We start from the raw sequence: 19,739 nt of genomic DNA on the forward strand, positions 1-19,739 counted from the left end.
AGAGACATTAACCTGCTACTGTGGAAGTAAATAAACAGTAAAAAAAAAAGGAGAAAAAAGAAAATAAAGATGACTTTACAGGTAGACATTCTGGAAGGAAGAATAATATTTGCTGAATTTTTGTGTTCATGTACAAGAGAAAGACACCTAAATAGGTTCATATACAAACCAGAAACACGTTAAATATGATATCTTAAAAATGTATGTATATGTCATCTGTATTATTTTGAATACCCTAAAGAGAGAAGATACTTCAAGTAGTATTATAGACTAGAAATAGATATACCAGATATTCAAAAATTTGCATGTGAAAACGATTAAATCAGCCAAAGAGAAAGCAATTTACACCATCCCTAACACATCACTTATCTAAGATAAATACCAGAAGCTGTCACATGCTTTAATCGTCTGATCATTGCAGTTGCTGAACTCTCAACCATGCTACTCTCTACTAAAGTTGTTCTACATAATCCTAATTCTGAAAATATGTCACTTCTTTCCTTCTTCTGGAAATAGAACACAAACACTCTACAAACTGGTGGTAGTGACTGCACTATCTTTACTACTGTACTTGCAGTTGGTAGACATCTGACTGCAAGGGAAGTTTCTGAAACTTAAGTCAAAACATTTCTGTTTTCATGACTATGAATAGTTTAAAATACTTCTCTTGCTAGAAACAACATGCCTATTCATGTGAATGTTGGCTAGATTTTCTTTACTTAAGTGCCAACGCTGTTTGACAGCCAGTCACTCTCATGTAGAGATACAGTATCTAGGACTTACTAATATTACTGCACCAAATAATGAATGCAACATAAGCTACTGCAATGTGACAGCTGTTTCTATCAAAGCTCGGTAGTTCAATGTGACTAGAACATTTCTGTCAGAAGTGTAAACCAATCTATAGTTGATTTCACAAGAAGAGGAGGAAAAGCTTCTTTACTGCCAAAACATGACCTTAACCTGCCTTCAGATGCTATTAAATGCCCAAACATCAAATTGCATCCTGCCTTCTCTGAAATCACAGGAAGTTTCAAACGCCTTCTACTCAAGGCATCTGAAGCTGCAAGCAACAGTAGGGTGCAAGCAACGAAGGAAATTATCTTTCAGTGTAAGCTGTGACCTGAAAACTCAGCCGTAACACATGAAAAGTTCCTCACTACTTACAGATTCTATGCCTTTTATGAAGAAAACATAAAATTAATGCTGTACTACTGAGCTGTATCTTACCATATTAAAGTAAAATTGTGATTTGGTATGGACTTGAGCTGTAATTCTTAATAAAATTCAGTATTGTTGTACTGAACAAGTTACAATTCTACATTAGTTTTTGTTGCTATTGTAAAATTGGGATGATATGTTTACAGGGAGAGCATCTCATTATTCACAAAGAATGGTAAGGCTTGAAAGTTAAACAAAAATAAAAATGCATAACTAATATTGTTACATCAATATTGGATTCTGTTAAGTTACAAACAGTTATTAAAGTTATTTAGGACAATATAATGAATTAAGTATTATAATCTCAACTTTGTATTACCTGTCTTTTCATTGTTTAGATTTGCATTTTAAATGCTATCATTGTTTCTGCTATTGTTCTTGCCTCTACACATACAGAAAAGGAAGGATTAGGTTGCCATCATCTGGAGTTTGTTTGTTCATTCAGTTTTTACAAAACACCATAATTTTAAACAGCAGCCTTTTATAGATAGGAAAGAAAAACAGAAACAGCACAGTTGAAATAGACAGGTTTTCAATGCTGTAGAAAATTCTTCTACTACAAAATAACATTTTCTGCTTACCTTGCATGTCCAAAGAAAATCTGTTATGTAGTATGTTACCTTTTATATTTTTCCAAGAATGTCATAAAGAATAGAAGAGTTCAAAAATTTGCCACTACTTTGATCAACTTTAAAATCAAGTTGCCTTGATTTTAAAAAAGTATTAATTAATTAATTAGAAGTATTAATTTACAAGGAAATACAGGCCACGTAGGAGTAAATGAACATTTACTATGTATCCATATCTAGAGAGCTAGAAGAGGGCACAGAGCAAAGAAAGGGACAAAGACACTCTAAGAAGTTGAGAATCTCACATATATTAAAGGACAAAATTATTCAACATGTAGGGTGAAAGTCTTCTATGTTATCACCATAGAAGTCCTTCTGAAAGAGGGAAGAGCTTCATCATCAGCTTTTCACTTATAAAAATTCCTCTGTCAACTGTTCACAGATTGGTGTTTTTTGGACAGGTGATGCTTTTTAATATATTACCAGTTTTTACAATATTCCTAAGTAGTTTATTTTTAATATGTATGTTCAATAAGAATTTGTGTATTTATTATATTTATATTATTTATACATATATTATTTATATTTACCTTCCTTCTACATCATTAGTTTGTTTTTACATAATCACAGGTATCTTGCTCAACTCTTCTAGATTTTTAACATTAAGCTTTGAAAAGCATACTTGGGAGAAAAAAAATCCCAAAAACACATATCTGAGAGAGAAATTGAAATGACTGGAAAATGAAATGCAATCTTAACTGAATAAAGGATAAAAAAACCACCTACACTAAAACTTGTGTGCGCAATAGTCAGAAATTGTAAAGGTAACTGGAAGGAACTGTAATACAAACATAATTCATCTTACTTGGACTTTGCCTCTTGCAACAATGAAGGGTCATCTGTAGCCAAATACACTCTTTTTTTATCAACATGCATCCTGCGAGCAAGAAGTTCAAACCGCTCTTCCACGTGTACCATGTACTCTTCAATGGGGTGAAATGCTGCCTCTGTCCCTACTTTGTCTGTCCTTCGGACGTGAACACTGGAAAAAGGTAGAAACTAGGAATTACATTTATTTATAAATACTACACATACTTTAGCAAAGGAAATTTTAAATTGAATCCCTACATAAAAAAAGGAAGGATTAAAACTCATCCATGTCCATCAAGACACACTGACAACATGAAGTTAGATGTCAGTCTGTTCTCAAAAGCAATATAATAATCTCACAAGGAAGGCAAAGGGTAACTGAAAGAAAGGAATGAAGGACATTGAATTATAGCATGTAAGGTGGCATTCCTTTTGTGCACAAGGCTAAGTTATCTACTGTAGACAGATAATGCTTGATCAATACAGGTCAAAAGGAAAATAGGAATATTTGCATCACATAATGCATAGTTTGAATTAAGGTAGTTACAAAGGCATTTTTTTGACCTCCTTGAAATGTAACAAGTCTTCAGATACAGCGTTGGTGAAGTGCCCTACCGACTTAAGGTCAAAAGCCAACTAACACTTGGACAAACCTATTGTGTGCTTTCACTTTTCAACTTTCTTGAAAAGAAAGTTGAGGACTGAATGAAAATTCTGGTAAAGGAAGCAGACTCTAGCACAGCAGCAGCAACATTTTCCACACTACATGACGGCAAAACCTTTCTCCCACAAGCTGCTTTTTCTTAGTCATAGGTGCTTTTCTTCCTTCTCCACGTATCTCCCCACACAGACCTTTCCAATTCATCTTTACCTTCGAGAAACAACAATTGAGAAAACACCAGCAGGGAAGGGAAAGGCACATGCCATGTTCATATGCAGCCAGTGATAAAATTAGTTGTGAGTTGTGGCAAGTAAAATGTAGGCTTAGCCTTTTTTCCTCAAATGTAAAAGCTATTGGCATTTGGAAAGAAGACCCAGACAGTTAAGTGCCTGGAATACAAGCTATAAGGCAATTACATTAATGAAATCCTGTATTACCAGATGTGGAAGGACATGTTAAAAAACCTTCTATTGAGCTTCCTTTTATATATCTGTCCAACTACAGGTGGACAAGTGTGCTGAAGAAGTACTTGTAATCAACTTGTATTATGCACAGTTAAAAAATAAGAGCTTCCTCTAGGAATCACCCTCTCCCCACAAAATACTTTGAGACTCTGATTATCATCATGAAACATTTCTTCCTGAACAGGAATCACTACATACACATATTAAAGCACAGACAGTTAAAAAGAAAACGAAATACCCACCCGATCACTGGATGTTTGAAGCCAAGTTTCCTTGTGGCTTCTTCTATTTCTTTTTCTAGCCAAGGCTGTGGACGAATCAAGTATTTCACAAACTGTGAGACCCACCACACTGCAGGATCCCCATGTACACGAATTAGTCTATCAGCCAAGTCTTCAGGGACAGCCAAGGGCAAATAAGGTGGTCGTGGGTGTAAGCTGTCAACAATGGGAAGTTCCACCACCTGAACATCCTTATCATTAGCCTCACCTGTTTTAAAATACATACTAAGATGAGTCAAGTAGTTTACTTTATTAATAAGCTTTACCATTGGCAAATAATACCCCAAACATATCAACTAATCTGTATCTCCAATTTCAAAAAGACTACCTAACCCTTGCTCTGCTTTTTCAAAATAGCATTAGCAAATCTAATAAAAACCACAGTTTTAGACTAGATTAATATAGGAACTATATCTAACAATGCACTCAAAGTAGAACAAAATTGAAGGTTCTTGAATTCTTAGCAGCTGGTAGTTAATTAACTATTAAATGTGTTCCTGTTCATATATTCATACCTTCTTATATACAACTATACCATTACTGTGTGCTAAAGCTTATCGGGACAGACTGGTTATCTATAATGTCTAAAATTCAGTTACTTGTTCAAAAATTAAACAAAGAAATATTTTAAGGCATAAGAAATCATTAAGAAAATAACTACAGCTCTGCTGCTCTTCTGAACACATTTTATTGCAGTAAATTTCAGCATTTCAGCCATCATTATAACCACTGAATTAGCTACTCTGTTGTCAGAAGCGGAGAAAGACAATTCCTGTCTTCAAGAACTTAAACTATGAAGTAGAAAATTAAATAGATCAGGGAAAACACAAGCACTATATAAGCACGTGATGTACTTATGGATAAGAATTTGTTATGTTTTAAATATTAACTACAGTAGAATATACAGATGGTTTAGATGGGACTTTAATTCAAGGCCTAATAGCCACTAAACATCTTTTAAGAGTTTTTACAAACTACACAAACACAACAGTCTATATAATTGATAATTCAAAGCTATGTTCATATACTGTAACAAATTATAATACATGACAACACAAAACAAAGCATTACATTTTTAAAGCATTGAACATTTCAGCTGATATTTCTAGTGTGCTCATTTCCTCCAAAACAATGTTTTCACTGTCTGCACTATTTACCAGCAAAGATGGTTAGTTCTCCCTTTAGTGCTCACCAGCCAGGAAAGAAAACTGCTTTAAATATAAGCAAATAAAACTCATATAACTTTTGATGCCCAAGTAAATCTTAATGCTACAAAAATCAGTTCAGGGAAGGAATAATGAGTTTAAGAGTTTAAGAATGGTTAAAGATCCCAAAGGTTACAGCACTTTTGCAAGACTAGTCAAAATTCTGCAGTAACTCTCTGAGATATGGTTATTTAAATAAGGAATGTTTGTTATCCTTGGGTGTATTTTCAATTCATTTTTACCAGATTTGGAAATCTGTCTTCCAAGGGGTATCTATATGTCAATATTTCATCACTGCACTGTATACCATCATGGTAAAGGGATTCTTTAGAAGAATTTCCCATACGGCAGGTATGGATGATTCTTTTTAATTCAAGAAGCCAGTTCATATTTTACCACCTATTATATCACACTCACAAGAAAAGATTTAATAAAAGTTCATCAATTCAGTAAAAACATTGAGCATTTAAATCTTCCTATAATATGATGGATAATACTTTGTTAGTATGACTTCAGAAAGCTGCAATAAAAAAAAGCAGCATGAAGCCAGGGAAGTGCTAAATCTGGTGCAGATATATCAGGCAAAAGTTTAGACAAGAAACGTTTAGCTTGGGAATAGTATGAAAGAATGCTTGAGGTTCCATCCTTTTCACCTTCTCCCCCTCAACTGAGAATGGGAGAAGAAACAGGGTGGCAAAAGAAACAACAGCAATCTTAGCCAAGACAAGAAAGAAAATACTTCAATCTTAAACTAGAGAAGAGAATTTGCTGCAAACCTTTTGAGGGGAAAAAGCAGGTGATGCAAAAGTGCATATAGAAGGTGGATTTTTATTAAGTACAGTATCACTGACAAGATTTTAAAATTTGTTGTATTACTGAATAAATATGTTGGTCTGTAAAGACAGTCATTTGGAAAACCTTGTTATTGATAAAGCTGATTGAGCAATCCGACCTACTAATTGACATTCCTACCCTGAAAAGCACTCAATACATTGTTCCATCCTATTTAAAGGATAAGAGTGTGCTTCTAAAGGTTTCCACAGACTGGCTTAAGGTTTTGAAGAAAATGAGATTGGCCAGAAATAACTAGGAAAACTCTCAGCATATATAGCAAACTATATTCAAGTATACCAAAATTACCGAATATCAAAGAAGATTGTGAAAAAAGAATTTCAGATTTCAGCTTTCAGCTCTATGTGATACACTGTTTGAATAGCAATGAAGTTGCAAGACTTGCTGTGAATCAAAATCAGAAACAAAAGAAATGTATTTCATTAAGGAAAAACAAAGAATTTGATTGTTCAAAATTACCTACTAGGTTGAGTGTAGTCTTTAAAAAAAAATTACAAATCAAATCATAAATAGGGTCACGGCTATTTCAATAATGTCTAGTTTGTTAATTGCTTACATACACTCTTCATCTGCATAATCAAACACACAGGTATGTGTACAATTCCAAAAAACTTTATGGCAACTCTCCAGATTTTATTACCTATATTATTGTCCTGAACAATAATCAAGGAAAAGCTCCCTATTAGTCTTCACTCATTTTTAAAAGTATGAGATAGCAGATGCAGTAAAAGGAAAACTTACAGCAACTGTTGGCTTTAGTCCTGGACAAAACCAGTGCAGAGAAACTCTTCAGTAACCCTGAAGGGGTAAACAACTCTCTGCAACAGCCTTATAGGCAAGAGACAGCATTCTTACCCTACTGATAACTGTTTTTTCACAGTGTTTGTGACAAAGATTCCTAACAGGCAGTGAGCTTGCCCAATTTTCAACATGCATAGTTTAAAAAACGGTTATCCTTTTTTGGACAGCAGGTTATTGTTTTATTTTAAAATAAAATAAATCAGAAATATGCTGCAATCATAATCAATGATACAGGAGATAACCAAAACTCAGTCAGATCAATAGACAAGCAGATACATTAGAAAACAGTAAGTCTCATTGCTGATTCATATGAATTTTCAACTGAAGATAATGAAACCGAGTTAAAAATACAGAATTAACTTTTAATCTACACTTCAGTTTTCTCTAATTTGTAATATATTTGAGTTTTTCTTCACAGATGTATTTTGTTAAATAATAAATAGGTCATAAAAGGTATTAATCCATACTAATGTTTATGTATTTTTCTCATGTTGGTAGTTTAAATCACAGCATCATCATGTCAATTAGGTCCAATTCCCTACTCAGTGGTGGCACAATTTTGACATTTGATCACAGAATTATTTAGGTTGGAAGATACCTCTAGAGTTGTTATACATAACTTACATGTCAGCAATACTTCAAGTTGCTTCTTCTGATGTGATTTATTTTACTTTTACAGTTGCCAAAATTTGTCACTATAATTCTATTTATAGCTTAACTTTCATATGATTCCAGGTGCTATTTTTCACTTTGGAATAAACTAAATAATTGTCTTCCAGAGTTCTGCAACTTAGTCCAGTTTTGGATTTTACTTCACTGAGTAACTAAAGATTGAGTGTTTTTGCAAAAGTCATAAAGTACTGCAATATTGAAAACACACATTCTTATCATAACAACGTGCTCTGGAGGAAGGTCCTGGACTGAAACTGATTTTTATTCAGATGACCCATGCCATTTGCATCTAGTTCTTATTTATTACCAGTTTTTGGATATGTTCATCACTAATACATCAGCAACACAGTTTCAATTTCCAGGAGACCCACTGATTACTTTTTAAATACTGAAATTAGCTCTGTGTGTTATAAAAAGCGTAACTTTGCTTCACTGCAGTAGCCCAATGTGCCTTAACGACCTTATAGCCCTCTTGTGACTTGGCATAATCTTACTGTCTGCCTACTTTTCAATTTACCCTAATTTAAAGCCCCTTTAAAAACTTTTGCTATTTGTATCTTTCTTATCAACTTCTTTTTTTGGAAGCCTAAAGGTGTTGGTTTGACTCAAAAAGACCTTTGGAATTTTGTCATTTTAGCTAAGCTTACTTCCTGCCATCTGAACATTGGCTCATACCTGCACTCGGATGGCCATTTTCATTGGGTGTTCATTAACTTCTTACCTGAAAGGAGGCTGACATTTACCATGCAATCACTACTACTAGTTAATGTTAACTGAAAACCTGTTTGCTATTCATTCTCCTATTATTTCAAAATTCACCAGCTAATTTCAAAGTATTTTTTCAAGAAGCCCTTAAAAGGTATGCCAAAGAACACCATGCTAAGGACATTCCTGTCTTATAACTGAGAATTTCAATTTCATTCCGGTTTGTCTTGCTAGAAATACTGAATAAACTGAATAAACTGATGCAAAAATGGAACAGCTTCCCTGCTGTTCTGTTTCTGTAATATACTTAATTAAGCTGATATAAACTCCCATAGACCAACCACAGATTTACTTAACCAAGCTCTACAGCCTGAAAGGCTGACTGCCAATATGGAACCTTACCCAGGTGAAAAACTCTCATTTCAACTGCACAAGATATGTCAGAGTGATGGGAAAGCTGTTTGATTAGCACAGGATATGGTGAGAGGACTGTGCTGAATTCTCTCAAGGCTCCTCATTGTCCTGCTGGTTCCTGTTACATATTGCAAAGGACAGCAGGTTCAGGGTTCATCAGTGACACCTCAGTGCTTTTCTTTGCAAATCAGACACAGTAAAAAATGAAAACTACGCAAAGTTACGGCGTGTTATGCTCTTTATCAATTGTCAACTAGTTCAGAAGAAAGTAAAAGTATGCTTTTATCTGTTTTGTGATGCAGACTACACCTCCTACAACTATCTTCTGGGCATTTGCATACTTAAACAAAGTTACCTTGTAAGAGATTTATGACATAGTTGAATTATAAAATGGAATTGCCATCAGAAAAAAATTGTATTTTTCTTTTTAAACAGTCGATGTAAAACACAATTCATATATCTAAATGTTGGGTTTTTTCCCTAAGCTTTTCCTTTGTACAATTTTAATACAGAATTTTTGAACTTGGTTTCTGATTTTCTCACTAGTGTTCCACTTATTAATTTTTTAATCATCCTTTATGTAACCAAGCCTTTAAAGGCAGACAGGTGTTGAATAAATTTGGTGCAATTCTGTTTTAAAGAAACTGAAAACACAGTCCTTTTTTTTCCAGGTTTCACATGCCATATGGATAGTGTTGTCCCATTTGTCATCCCAAGGGGCTGAATCTCGATACCTTCAGGAGTAAATACACCAAAATGTTTTCAAACATGCCAACAGTGCCTTTCATTACTCTTCTCAATCCAGCACTTCCAAGGCTTTTTTCCTGCATTCTTTCCTTTCCTCTTCTGCACAACTCTTGCAACTACCCTCACTTGCTCTCATGTCTCTTACCTCTCTGGGTACTGTTTGCATGTTGAAAAGTGGCATCTGTGATCAGTCATTGCCTCTCACTTCCTCACAGGCCTGAATGTTGACTTCAGTGGCTCTGTACACACACAGAGTCTATCTACTTTAAGGACCTTTGAGAGGCCTTAACAAGACCTATTTATTTTAGTCACATTTGGCCAAAATTCATCCAATATTCAGAACTTAAACTAAGTTAGGCTTAAAAAGAACAAGAGCAGATAGAAAGGTAAAGCACAACGACAAAACTTTTGCTCTCACAAGAAACTTGTCTAAAATAAATCTGTGAAGATATTATTTTATCATCTCCCTCCTAAAAAGTAAAACTTTAATGGTAGTCTTCTTTCTCCTCCTGCAAAAACTCTAACTTCCAGAGCTACTGAACTACCAACATGTCTTTGTAAGACAAGTGACAATCTTGCAATTGTATTTATTTTCCCATGTTATTCCAGTTCTGTGATAATCCTCCCCATCATCTAAACCATAGTGTAAAGATGAACACTTACTGTCCTAAAAAGTGATGAGATTCCAGTGAATGTTTTCCCTTTTGACCTGATGGAGGCCTGAACTGAGTGTAACAATTTCTGCATTTGCAATAGCTCTGTCTCTAACAAAACTAAAGCAGTAGCACCTACTGGTGCCTTTAGAGCCTCCATTCCCTTTTCAGCAGCTCAGGTGAGCTGCATTATAAAGACCTGTATTTCTGTTTCACTCTACCAAAAACTTCTCATCACTTCCTAGAAGCTTTTTGTGCCAATTGTCACATCACTTGGAAAGACCATTATAAAGTAAAGATTTTTCCCTTCCTCAATTGTTTGGATAGCCAGTGTGTCAGCTGGAGAGTTTACAGATGAACAGACTGTGCATATCAACTTCATAGAACAGTCAGGAGAGCATCAAACTACGTAGAAATCAAGAAGTGTACTAGCAATTTATTTTTCCTTTTATCTTGATATATTCAAACTGCTTTTGAACAATGCCCCATTTCATCTAAACAGCCAATATGAAAAGTGTACGTGTTAAAAAGGAGCTCCAATTCCCTAGCTGCCAGAAAATATCTCAAAATGTATTTGCAAAGGCAAATACACTTTCATAAATGCAAAGGGGTTTTGCCACGTTATCCTGGTCTAGTTATTCATGTAAACAGTAAACAGAATTGATGTTTTAAAAGTAATATGTAAGGATAGTTGAAATAACTCAGGAAAACATAAAAAAGATCATTACATCTATATTGATAAAAAACCAAATTTGGATTTGATTTCCAACAATTCCACTAAAGCTTATTCTCTATTACAGTCTAATGTTAATTACTATATACTTATAAAAATAGTTCCAAATACTTGCTTTGAATATATGGTTATCTTTTCTGTAATAGAAGATAGCTTATTTTTATAATAATCCTTCAACAGCTTCAGGGACTTATCTCTTGCATGCATATGCTGACTGGACATACCCTCAAGCCTGCAACAGGCATGTAAAAGCATGTTAAAAAGAAGACAACATGCAGACAGTATTTCATATCTCATGACCTAAAAGCTTCCAACAGGTCATGACAATGGAGCTTAATATTTGCAGCTGGCTGTCCAGGCATCTAGTGGAGAAGTGCTCCCAGTTTAGACAAGACATTTACTGTCTTTTCAAGGTAGTGGTTTATAACTCCCAATCTTGTATTGTTCTAATTTGAACACTTGGAAGACTCATCTTTCAATGAATTAGTAAAAGTACCTCCATATGCAAGTCCAGATGGAACACAGCTCTCAAGGTATGTGTAGACAAAAGGACATTTTAGTTAGCCATAAATAAAACAGGAGAGAATAAACCTTCTATGTTGTTTGAAATTCATAGCAGTAAGGCACACGTCACCTTAACAGTGCATCTGAAAGAAAAAAGGATGCGTTCTACTTCATATGGTCTACTAACATGAAAGGAGAAAATCAAGAGTATAAGCCTGTAATAATGGAAAAGGAAATTTTTCTGATCTTCAGTAATAGGGGAAAATGTAATGGAGGTATTAAGAAAAAAACAAGATAAATCACACAGAAATATAGATGTTTTCTCCATAACTATTACAGTAATAAATTATTATTAATTTGCACAGTATTGGAAACTTGAAACCACTACTTTAGCTAAGGGTACTTGCAAAAAAAGCCCCCCAGTTTTGCTGAGGTTTGTCACAGGATTTATGTAATACCAGATAAAGGAAAACACTTTCTAAAGATTTCTCTACAAAACATTAGCACAATGGCATTCATGGACATGCAATGCCAAAAATATGGTATTATAGTAAATATTTTTTCTTTGAATATAAAATATTTATTGTTTCATATGAAATGCTAAATTAAATTAAATGTTAAATTAAAATTAATGTGTGTCTTCAAATGTGGGTAGGAGATCAGTGCAATAAAAAGGCAGCTTTTCAAATTTCTTATCTGTTCACAACACCAGAAATAAATCAGTGGGCTGAAGGCCTAAAGATTGAGAAACAAAAATACAAACTGCAAGAAATTATTTCTGCCTTAAAAGTCTTAGTATAACTTCCAGTTATTTCACAAGATGGAAAAACTGTATTCAGAGCCATTTGCCTACAAGCAGCTTTTCACTATGGCATTCTAAATCTAGACAAGAAACATATCCTGAGAATTAGATGACATTTTAAGGTTCTTTTTTAATTCATTACTCAAATGCAAGAACACAAACACCCTTGGTGAAGTTACACTGAAACGAACCAAACGCCCAGCCTTGTGCTAACTGTAAAGAATTAAGAGTGCCTGCATTAAGAGAAAGAATGGCTGCTGTAACAATTGATACATTCCCAAGAATCAGAGCCATAACCCATAGTGCTGGCAGTGCTCCGGGATGTCTCCACCTGGATATTGTGGTAGTCCTTTTCAAGACGTAGGAAGGGTTTGGATGACTTGAATTCAACTCCACAGCTGCCAGTTCAGATTACTCTTGCTTAAAGATCACTTAAAAATAGGTAACTATTTTTTCTAACTACTACTTAACCAGAACATTTTAATGACCTAGTGTAATACATTAGAAAGTTATTCAAAACTTGAATGCAGGTTATAATTCCCCAAAACCCTAAGAAAGCTTCAGTTTGGATTGAAATTTATGCAGCCAAACAAAGAACTCAGATTAACATTTGAAACTTTGCGGTTTGTTTGAGACCTAACATACTTAGTTTACCTCATGTCATCTCTTCATGTTCAAAAAAACCCTGATTTTTCTCATTTGGGTACAAAACACACTAGTATTTTTCCCTACAGCACATGCTGCAGTATAACCTTTCAAGTAAAGAATGGCTACCTTAAATCAAATAAACTCTTAATATTAAGCCAATCTGTAGCTTTTTTTTGCTTATTAAACAATTCTTAAAAGGGTAACAGTTAAACTTAACTTTTTTTCAGTTTTTAATAGAAACTTGGTTTACCAATCTGTCATTTATCATCCATGACTTAATGCTCATAAGGAAAGTTTGTAATTAACCACTAACCTACTAGTACTAGTTTGCTACTACATTGTGGGGGGGCAGCATCAATCTGTTAGGAAAAAGGGAAAGTCATGCTTCAAAGTGTAGTATTTTGTATGAACAGCATAAGATCTGTGATCAAATATGTGATTGATTATTCCTACCACTGCACAGAACAAAGCCAAGAATCCTTTTCCCCACCTCCACGCACTCCTTGGATTTCTAAGTCTTCAGCTTCAGCTTTCCCTGATCAAGAAACGTAGGGAAAGAAGCCCCTGCTATTTGGAAAGTAACTATTTCAGTGGGCACACTTAGGTTACCTTCCTTCAATTCAACACAGTTAAACAATTCTCATGGAACAAAGTGTGTGCTAATCTGCCTATGGTCCTGCCCATGCAAGGAACTATTATCAAGCAGTCAATTGCATTTTATACAGACATCAAATCTTAACCTAAATTAGCAATGACTTAAGGAGAACTCAATGTATACAATCCCCATGTTTTCGCTTCCTGAACATTTTTTGATAGATAATGTAAATATAAACATTGACCTTTAAAGAAATACAGACATTCTAACTTCTGCTACCAGACAATGGCTGTATTTAAATGCAAGTATTTTCCATTTATCTCCCATCCTGTTAAAAAATGCCACTGACATGGCAAACAACTTCCAAGAGCACCATTCTTTTATCAAGAATAGATTTGATGTAATTCCTCATATAATTAAATGAGAACCAGTGGTACATTTAGCCTATGTAAATGGCTTCATTAGGATCAACTTGGCTTGACTGATTATAGCGTGAAAGAACACAGAGATGTACTTTATGAAGACCCCCTTAAAATACAAATTAATTTAATTTAGTATTGCAGATTTGGGACTGCACAAGTTAACTCTGTGACACAAGCTGTAAGACAATATTGAAAGTATCACTACAAAACAAACAAAAAAAATCCCATACCCACTCAAGGAGCAAAGGCAAACATTCTTCTGCGTTAAAAAAAACCCCAAAAGAAATAAGGCTAGTTACAAGAAAAGACTGCATCTCCTTTATTCCAATTTCAGATAATGCAATTTTTTTGCTTTTCTGCTTTGGGACCAGTTGCCAAAATAGGGGTCAACAGCAGTAGTGAGTTGCTGTTAAAAAGCAGACCTCATTTCCAGTCAGAATTGTCCAGCCACATCTTTGTCTAAAAGTAGAAATACTTCCCATATAGAAGTACCTATAAAATGTGGCAGGACCAGCTTTTAAAACTTGCTTTATTTTAGAATTGAATTATGGTTTTGAATCTCCTACTGCAAAGCAGATTTTTATGTCCTTGAACCAGTGTAGGCCCTTCATATTTATCAATATCCATTTTGAAGGCCTGGTAACAGAAGCAGACAGTGTCCTGCAGCCTGTCTTTGCTCTGCAAGGTGGAAATAACTTCTTGCTATTATTCAATAACCCTCCACTTAGACATGAATAAGGAACACTTTGCTCTCTTAAGCTACTGCGCTGCTCTGAAAACTCAGACCTACCTCATTAGAATTCCAAGGTCCTTTTAAGAATTACCACTTCCTAAATATATTTATGTGTTTACACAGACAAATGTCTTTACATAGAGTATCTGACAAGGCACCTTGAGGACAAAAACTCTACACAGTATCAGTAGCTTGATTTCAAGATTAACACAATTGAAAAAAATGGAAAATACAGAGGTTGCTGCTACACTCTGTTCTCTCAAATCACCATTCTCCAGCTTGCTTCACAGAAATGGAACTTGTTTGAATTAAAATGTAAATAATGAAAGTCACTGTATAAAAACAAAATTAAGAATTAGAAGTAGAAATTAATCCATTTTTTCTGCAAGATTTTATAAATAAGTTTGAGACATGGGAGCAAAACATAATTCATGCAATTGTACACAAGTTAAAGGGTTTTTTTAGCCCAAACCTAAATATTCAGCTGATTTACATAAAAAAAACTATTGTCAAGGAATATCTAGTTCATGGAGTGAAACTTTTTAATTTACTGCAATTAATTCTGTGAAAGTTTTCATGGTTTGATTTTGCAATTTTTATTTAGTCCTTTTGATTACTGTTGCCAGATAGGCTTTAATAAATTAAACATTCATTTTGTGTACCCACAGTATCCTTGTTCTTGAATTATACATATAAACATATTAGTTAATTCATATTTTAAGATTGTAGTTCAATTAACACTTAAAAGCTGGCACTACCAACAAATGAAGAGCTCTGCCATTTTCTCCCCTCTGGGTATCCCTTCCTCAAAGCATTAATTCATCAAACCATAGTTAGAGGCAGCAAAATCAATATTCAAGGATAATTGTAGGAAACATCGTTTCAGGTTTCCTTTTTCAAGTTATCTTTCATCTTCCTGGTTTTTAGGCCTTATGGGAAGGAGCACATACTGTTATTTAAAGCATGTAGATGCCTTCTTTACCACCACATCCCTTCATTCTCCAGCATGAAATGCACATAAGACTTCTTACAGTACATTAATCTGTCCTCCCCATTAATCTGTTTTCTTTCCTATTTATTCTATGATTTTTTTTGTCTTGTTATTTTATAGTCCTCTTTCAATTTATTATTGGGGAATGCCACCATATCATAAATCAGCAAGTAAAAAATTATAAGAAGAGAGACTCCATGTTAGCATGCAGCAATGATAACAGAACATTATGACCTGGCTAACTAATTAATTTAAAGAAAATCCATCAAAAATTTCATGATAAATAAGTCTTCACAAGTTCTCTCTATTTTGGCTCTTATTGCTAGGAAATCATCCATGCTTCTTATAAAAATTCCTACCTAAATTGTTCAAAAACAGTTTGACCATAGATATCAAAGGAAATACTGAACTACAAGAAAGATGCAATTACAGGCAAGATATAATTTTAGAACTAAAAAGAGCATCTCTTAAGATTTTTTCTCTGGAATGACAATATGAGTGAAAAAAAGGACAAAGAAACCTTATGCCACAGTGTAAAATAACTGCTGTATTTACACAAATCTGCAATAGAATTCTCAATGATTTTAATATGTTTAAGCCAGAAAAGCTGAACTTGATTACAGAACTACCATGTCAAACACAAAGAATAAGTGCAAAACATGACGTGGGCTGAGATGCCCCCTAGTTCTTCACAGATGGTAACACGTCTTACTAATCTTCTGCTATCAGACAAATATCAGCTTGTCCATTAAAATTCACTTTAGTTCTCAAATTCAAAAAAAACCCTTAGCTTTTATACCTAGTTAGGAGAGGATTGGACAAAGAAAATTCCAAAACTGTATGTATTCTCAGCTTATATAAGCCTCTTAATTTTTTGTAGAAGGTTCTACTATCTAAATTGTTTCACTGAAGATAAAGTTCAGAAAATTGAAAATTTTGTGCTGCTAATAAAACTGAAAGGTGTCAAGCAGAGGCAATTTAATTAAAAAGAAGAAAGATATATGCACAAATTTAAACAATTTTGTCATGAAGTACACTTTACTAACTTACCATCTATGCAGGTCTGCAAATTACATGGAAGCATGTCTTAAATGATATACTTTTCTGACTTGTTGGCCTATTTCTATAATTTACATTGAACACTTGCTATAATTATTCACTTGTATGAATATTTTTGAAACATAATTTTAAAAAATAATGAAAAATCCCTACAGTACATAGGAGAAATGTTTTATTTATGAAAAATGAAAATTGATAAATGTCAATGCGTTTTAATACATTTATTTTGAAAATCTAGGAAATCCCATGCAGATTTCAGAATTTGTAGAGAAAAAAAAATTAAAGGTGTGGTTTTGCAAACAAACTGCTCTAACCAGAGTTAAGTATTTCAGACTTAATTGTCCTTGTAAAAACAGGGAATAGATAAATAGATATACAAGTAAATAAAAATCTATATACATTTAGGGAGGCATAAAAAGCACACAGAAATCTTCAGCAAGATACAATGTCTTTAAAATTTACCAGCAATTAAGCATCCAGTGAAGATTCCTACTGAAGCCACACTGAGGCTGGTAAAGAGATCGCCTGTCAGTATCATGCATCCTCACGGGCCAAGCCATTGCACAGGATCAGAATTTAACACAGTTTACAGCATGTGTGGCTGGCCAACAGGCTAACTACAGAGAGATTGTCTTTCATAGCTCAATGTCTGCTAGCTCTAGAATATCAAAACTCAAATTAGTGGCATCCATTATTTAAAACATAATTTATGGCATCAGGGTATTTCATGTGCTCAGCCTTCAAACTATTCACCCTGATCTAGAAACTAACAGAAAAGAGAGGGGAAAAAAAAAAGGAAAAAAAAAAAAAAGAACCCAAACTGTAGGGAGCCAAAATGAAGCATTATTTGTACTTTCACCAGCAAGAGCCTGCATTGCAGGAAATCATCATCTATTTAAGCAGGTTTTCATGGAAGTATATATTCTTTTGAAGCCATGTGTGCATGAGTGCTCCAGAACACTGTTTTCCAGATTACTGTGCTAAAAAGTTGCTCACAAAACTGTCTGCATCTAAATTCTGGAGTCACGTAGAGGAGCCTGGTGAGAACCATGTCCAGATGGTCGTTTCACTTACTAACTTCGCCAAACATGAATAAAACTTCATCTGGAGTTCTCAATATCCATTTTCCATTTATAGTTGTTTTTATAAAACATCCAACCATTTCTAGGAAACATTTTTTGCAAAAAAAAATCTCTTTCACAAACCCCACTAGAATTCTCAAAGCTAAGTTTTGTAGCATCTTGAAGCTTTGAAGAACAGATGCTATTTCAATGTGCAAATGCTGTTTCAATGTGTAAACACACAAGCTTACATGCAATCTGTAAACTGGATTTTGTAACCCTGGTTAAGTTAATTTCAGACCTGCAAAACCTTTTAGTAGTTACTTTAAGATTCCATATGCACTGGATATGCAGTGTCCTAGTGAAAAGACTGAAGATGTTGATATGTTTTGACTATCAATCACACGGAGAAAGATGTCATTTAAAACAAATGCCGTTTACTCTGACAAAAACAAAGCTATCTGATCCTCCAAACCTCAGTGCCCATCTACTTACTCTAGGCAAATTGTTCAGCATGATATAAGAATGGACCACCTTGCTGATGTACAAATAAAATTCGTATTTAACATTGCCATTGTTTTTACAACATGAATTTTGTATCTGTTAAGCTTGCATGAGGAATTGTATCAACTAGTTCTTTATTTTACTGGGGTGTGAATGACTATTGGATACCATTTCTTTTATATTTCTATTGCTTAATATTGGAAACATCCCTGCTTTTTAAAAAAGTTTATTAACAACAGCCTCTATTTAATACTCTCTCCCCATGAAAATTAGATTAATATCTGGCAGAGAACACAGAAGCAGCCTGCTGAAAAATTATAATTTAAATCTCAAATACAAAACTTTCGTATTAAAAAACTCTGCCAATGCAGAGCTATCTTATCAAGGAATTTTATTTTCAATACGATGGGCAAATAAGATATAAAAGATGCTTGCATACACAACTGTAGTCATAGTTACCATGCTCCACACAACATGAAAGAGACAACAAAATAATCCTACATGAACGAAGCTGCAGAAAAGCAAGGAGAAATGCAGTGAGTGCTTCGGCCTTACCTGACCAGTGGCCAGTGGTGGAGCCTGCTCTGTCAGTGCAGGTCTCGCTGACGGGCCGGAACACGGTCTCCCAGCCGCCGGTCGCGTAGCGCCAGTTCTGCGACTCCAGGATGAGCGTGCGCTGGGTGCCGTACGCAATCATGAAGCAATAGACCACGTGGTGCAGCTGGCAGCCATAGCCACAACCTTTGTTGATGTTACACACAAGTTTCTTAGCTTTGCTGCAATCCTTCGGGTTCTGTAAGGATGGATGAAAAAGTGAAGCTGAAGAGAAGATACACCAAAGGCGTATGTTTCTCTGAAAAACTGGCAAATGTCATAAATCACAGAAGCCATCCTGCTATAATACATCTATTAAAATGGATGAGTAAGCTTCAGCTCCATGAAAATTTTATGTGAATTCTTCACTGTGAACATGAACAGTTATTGAACAACTTCACTATCCTAATGTAAAATAGAATACATTCAAGACTTTAAATTACTTTCTCATTTGGAAATCTGTCAGAATAAGCCAACATTTGGACTCCAAGTTCACATTTCATCAGCATTTCATCAACATGATTCTCAGTGTTGGAATGCTTTTTCCTTTGGCATTTTTTCAAGTTTGTTAGTTCTGTTTCAATAAGCACGCATGTCATCCAATAAAAGAAAATCTCCACCTGTCTACATGGTACAGAATAAAACAAATGCTTATTAAGGGACTGCCTCCCAGGCTAGCTGACCACACAGTAAATACAGAATGTAAAACACATACCTGAGCAGGCTGATAAAGGACAAAATTTTAATCTGCATACACTCTCCATAAAATAATGTATTTCACTTCCACAAACCAAGAAACCACAAGACAGGAGGCAAATGCCCACATTATATGAATGCTATGTTTAAAAGTACAAACTAATAAATATTCTCAGGTATGTGGACAACACAACAACACAATCAAGAGAAGTTTTTCTTTACATAAAATATAGTAATTTTTTGTACACATTCATACTTGCATGGCTGTAGACATACTTCTAA

The 19,739-nt window shown here is 34.5% G+C and overlaps 1 protein-coding gene across 5 annotated transcripts in view; it reads right to left on the reverse strand.

The window, feature by feature from the left end:
- The window catches only part of LOC121673096 (alpha-(1,6)-fucosyltransferase), an 84,206-nt gene that overhangs the window by 13,774 nt on the left and 50,693 nt on the right, over positions 1-19,739 (reverse strand). For all 5 annotated transcript variants that reach the window (XM_042046143.1, XM_042046144.1, XM_042046145.1 and 2 more), the window contains 3 exons: positions 18,723-18,960; positions 4,028-4,274; positions 2,656-2,832 (listed from right to left, as the gene is read on the reverse strand). In XM_042046143.1, the coding sequence (XP_041902077.1) occupies positions 2,656-2,832; positions 4,028-4,274; positions 18,723-18,960 (662 nt within the window). The remainder of the gene's footprint in view (positions 1-2,655; positions 2,833-4,027; positions 4,275-18,722; positions 18,961-19,739) is intronic.

Source organism: Corvus kubaryi, unplaced genomic scaffold (assembly GCF_017639235.1).
Source record: "Corvus kubaryi isolate FWS band 111438036 unplaced genomic scaffold, C.kubaryi_AGA036_p1.0 65183, whole genome shotgun sequence".
Classification (NCBI taxonomy): Eukaryota; Metazoa; Chordata; class Aves; order Passeriformes; family Corvidae; genus Corvus; species Corvus kubaryi.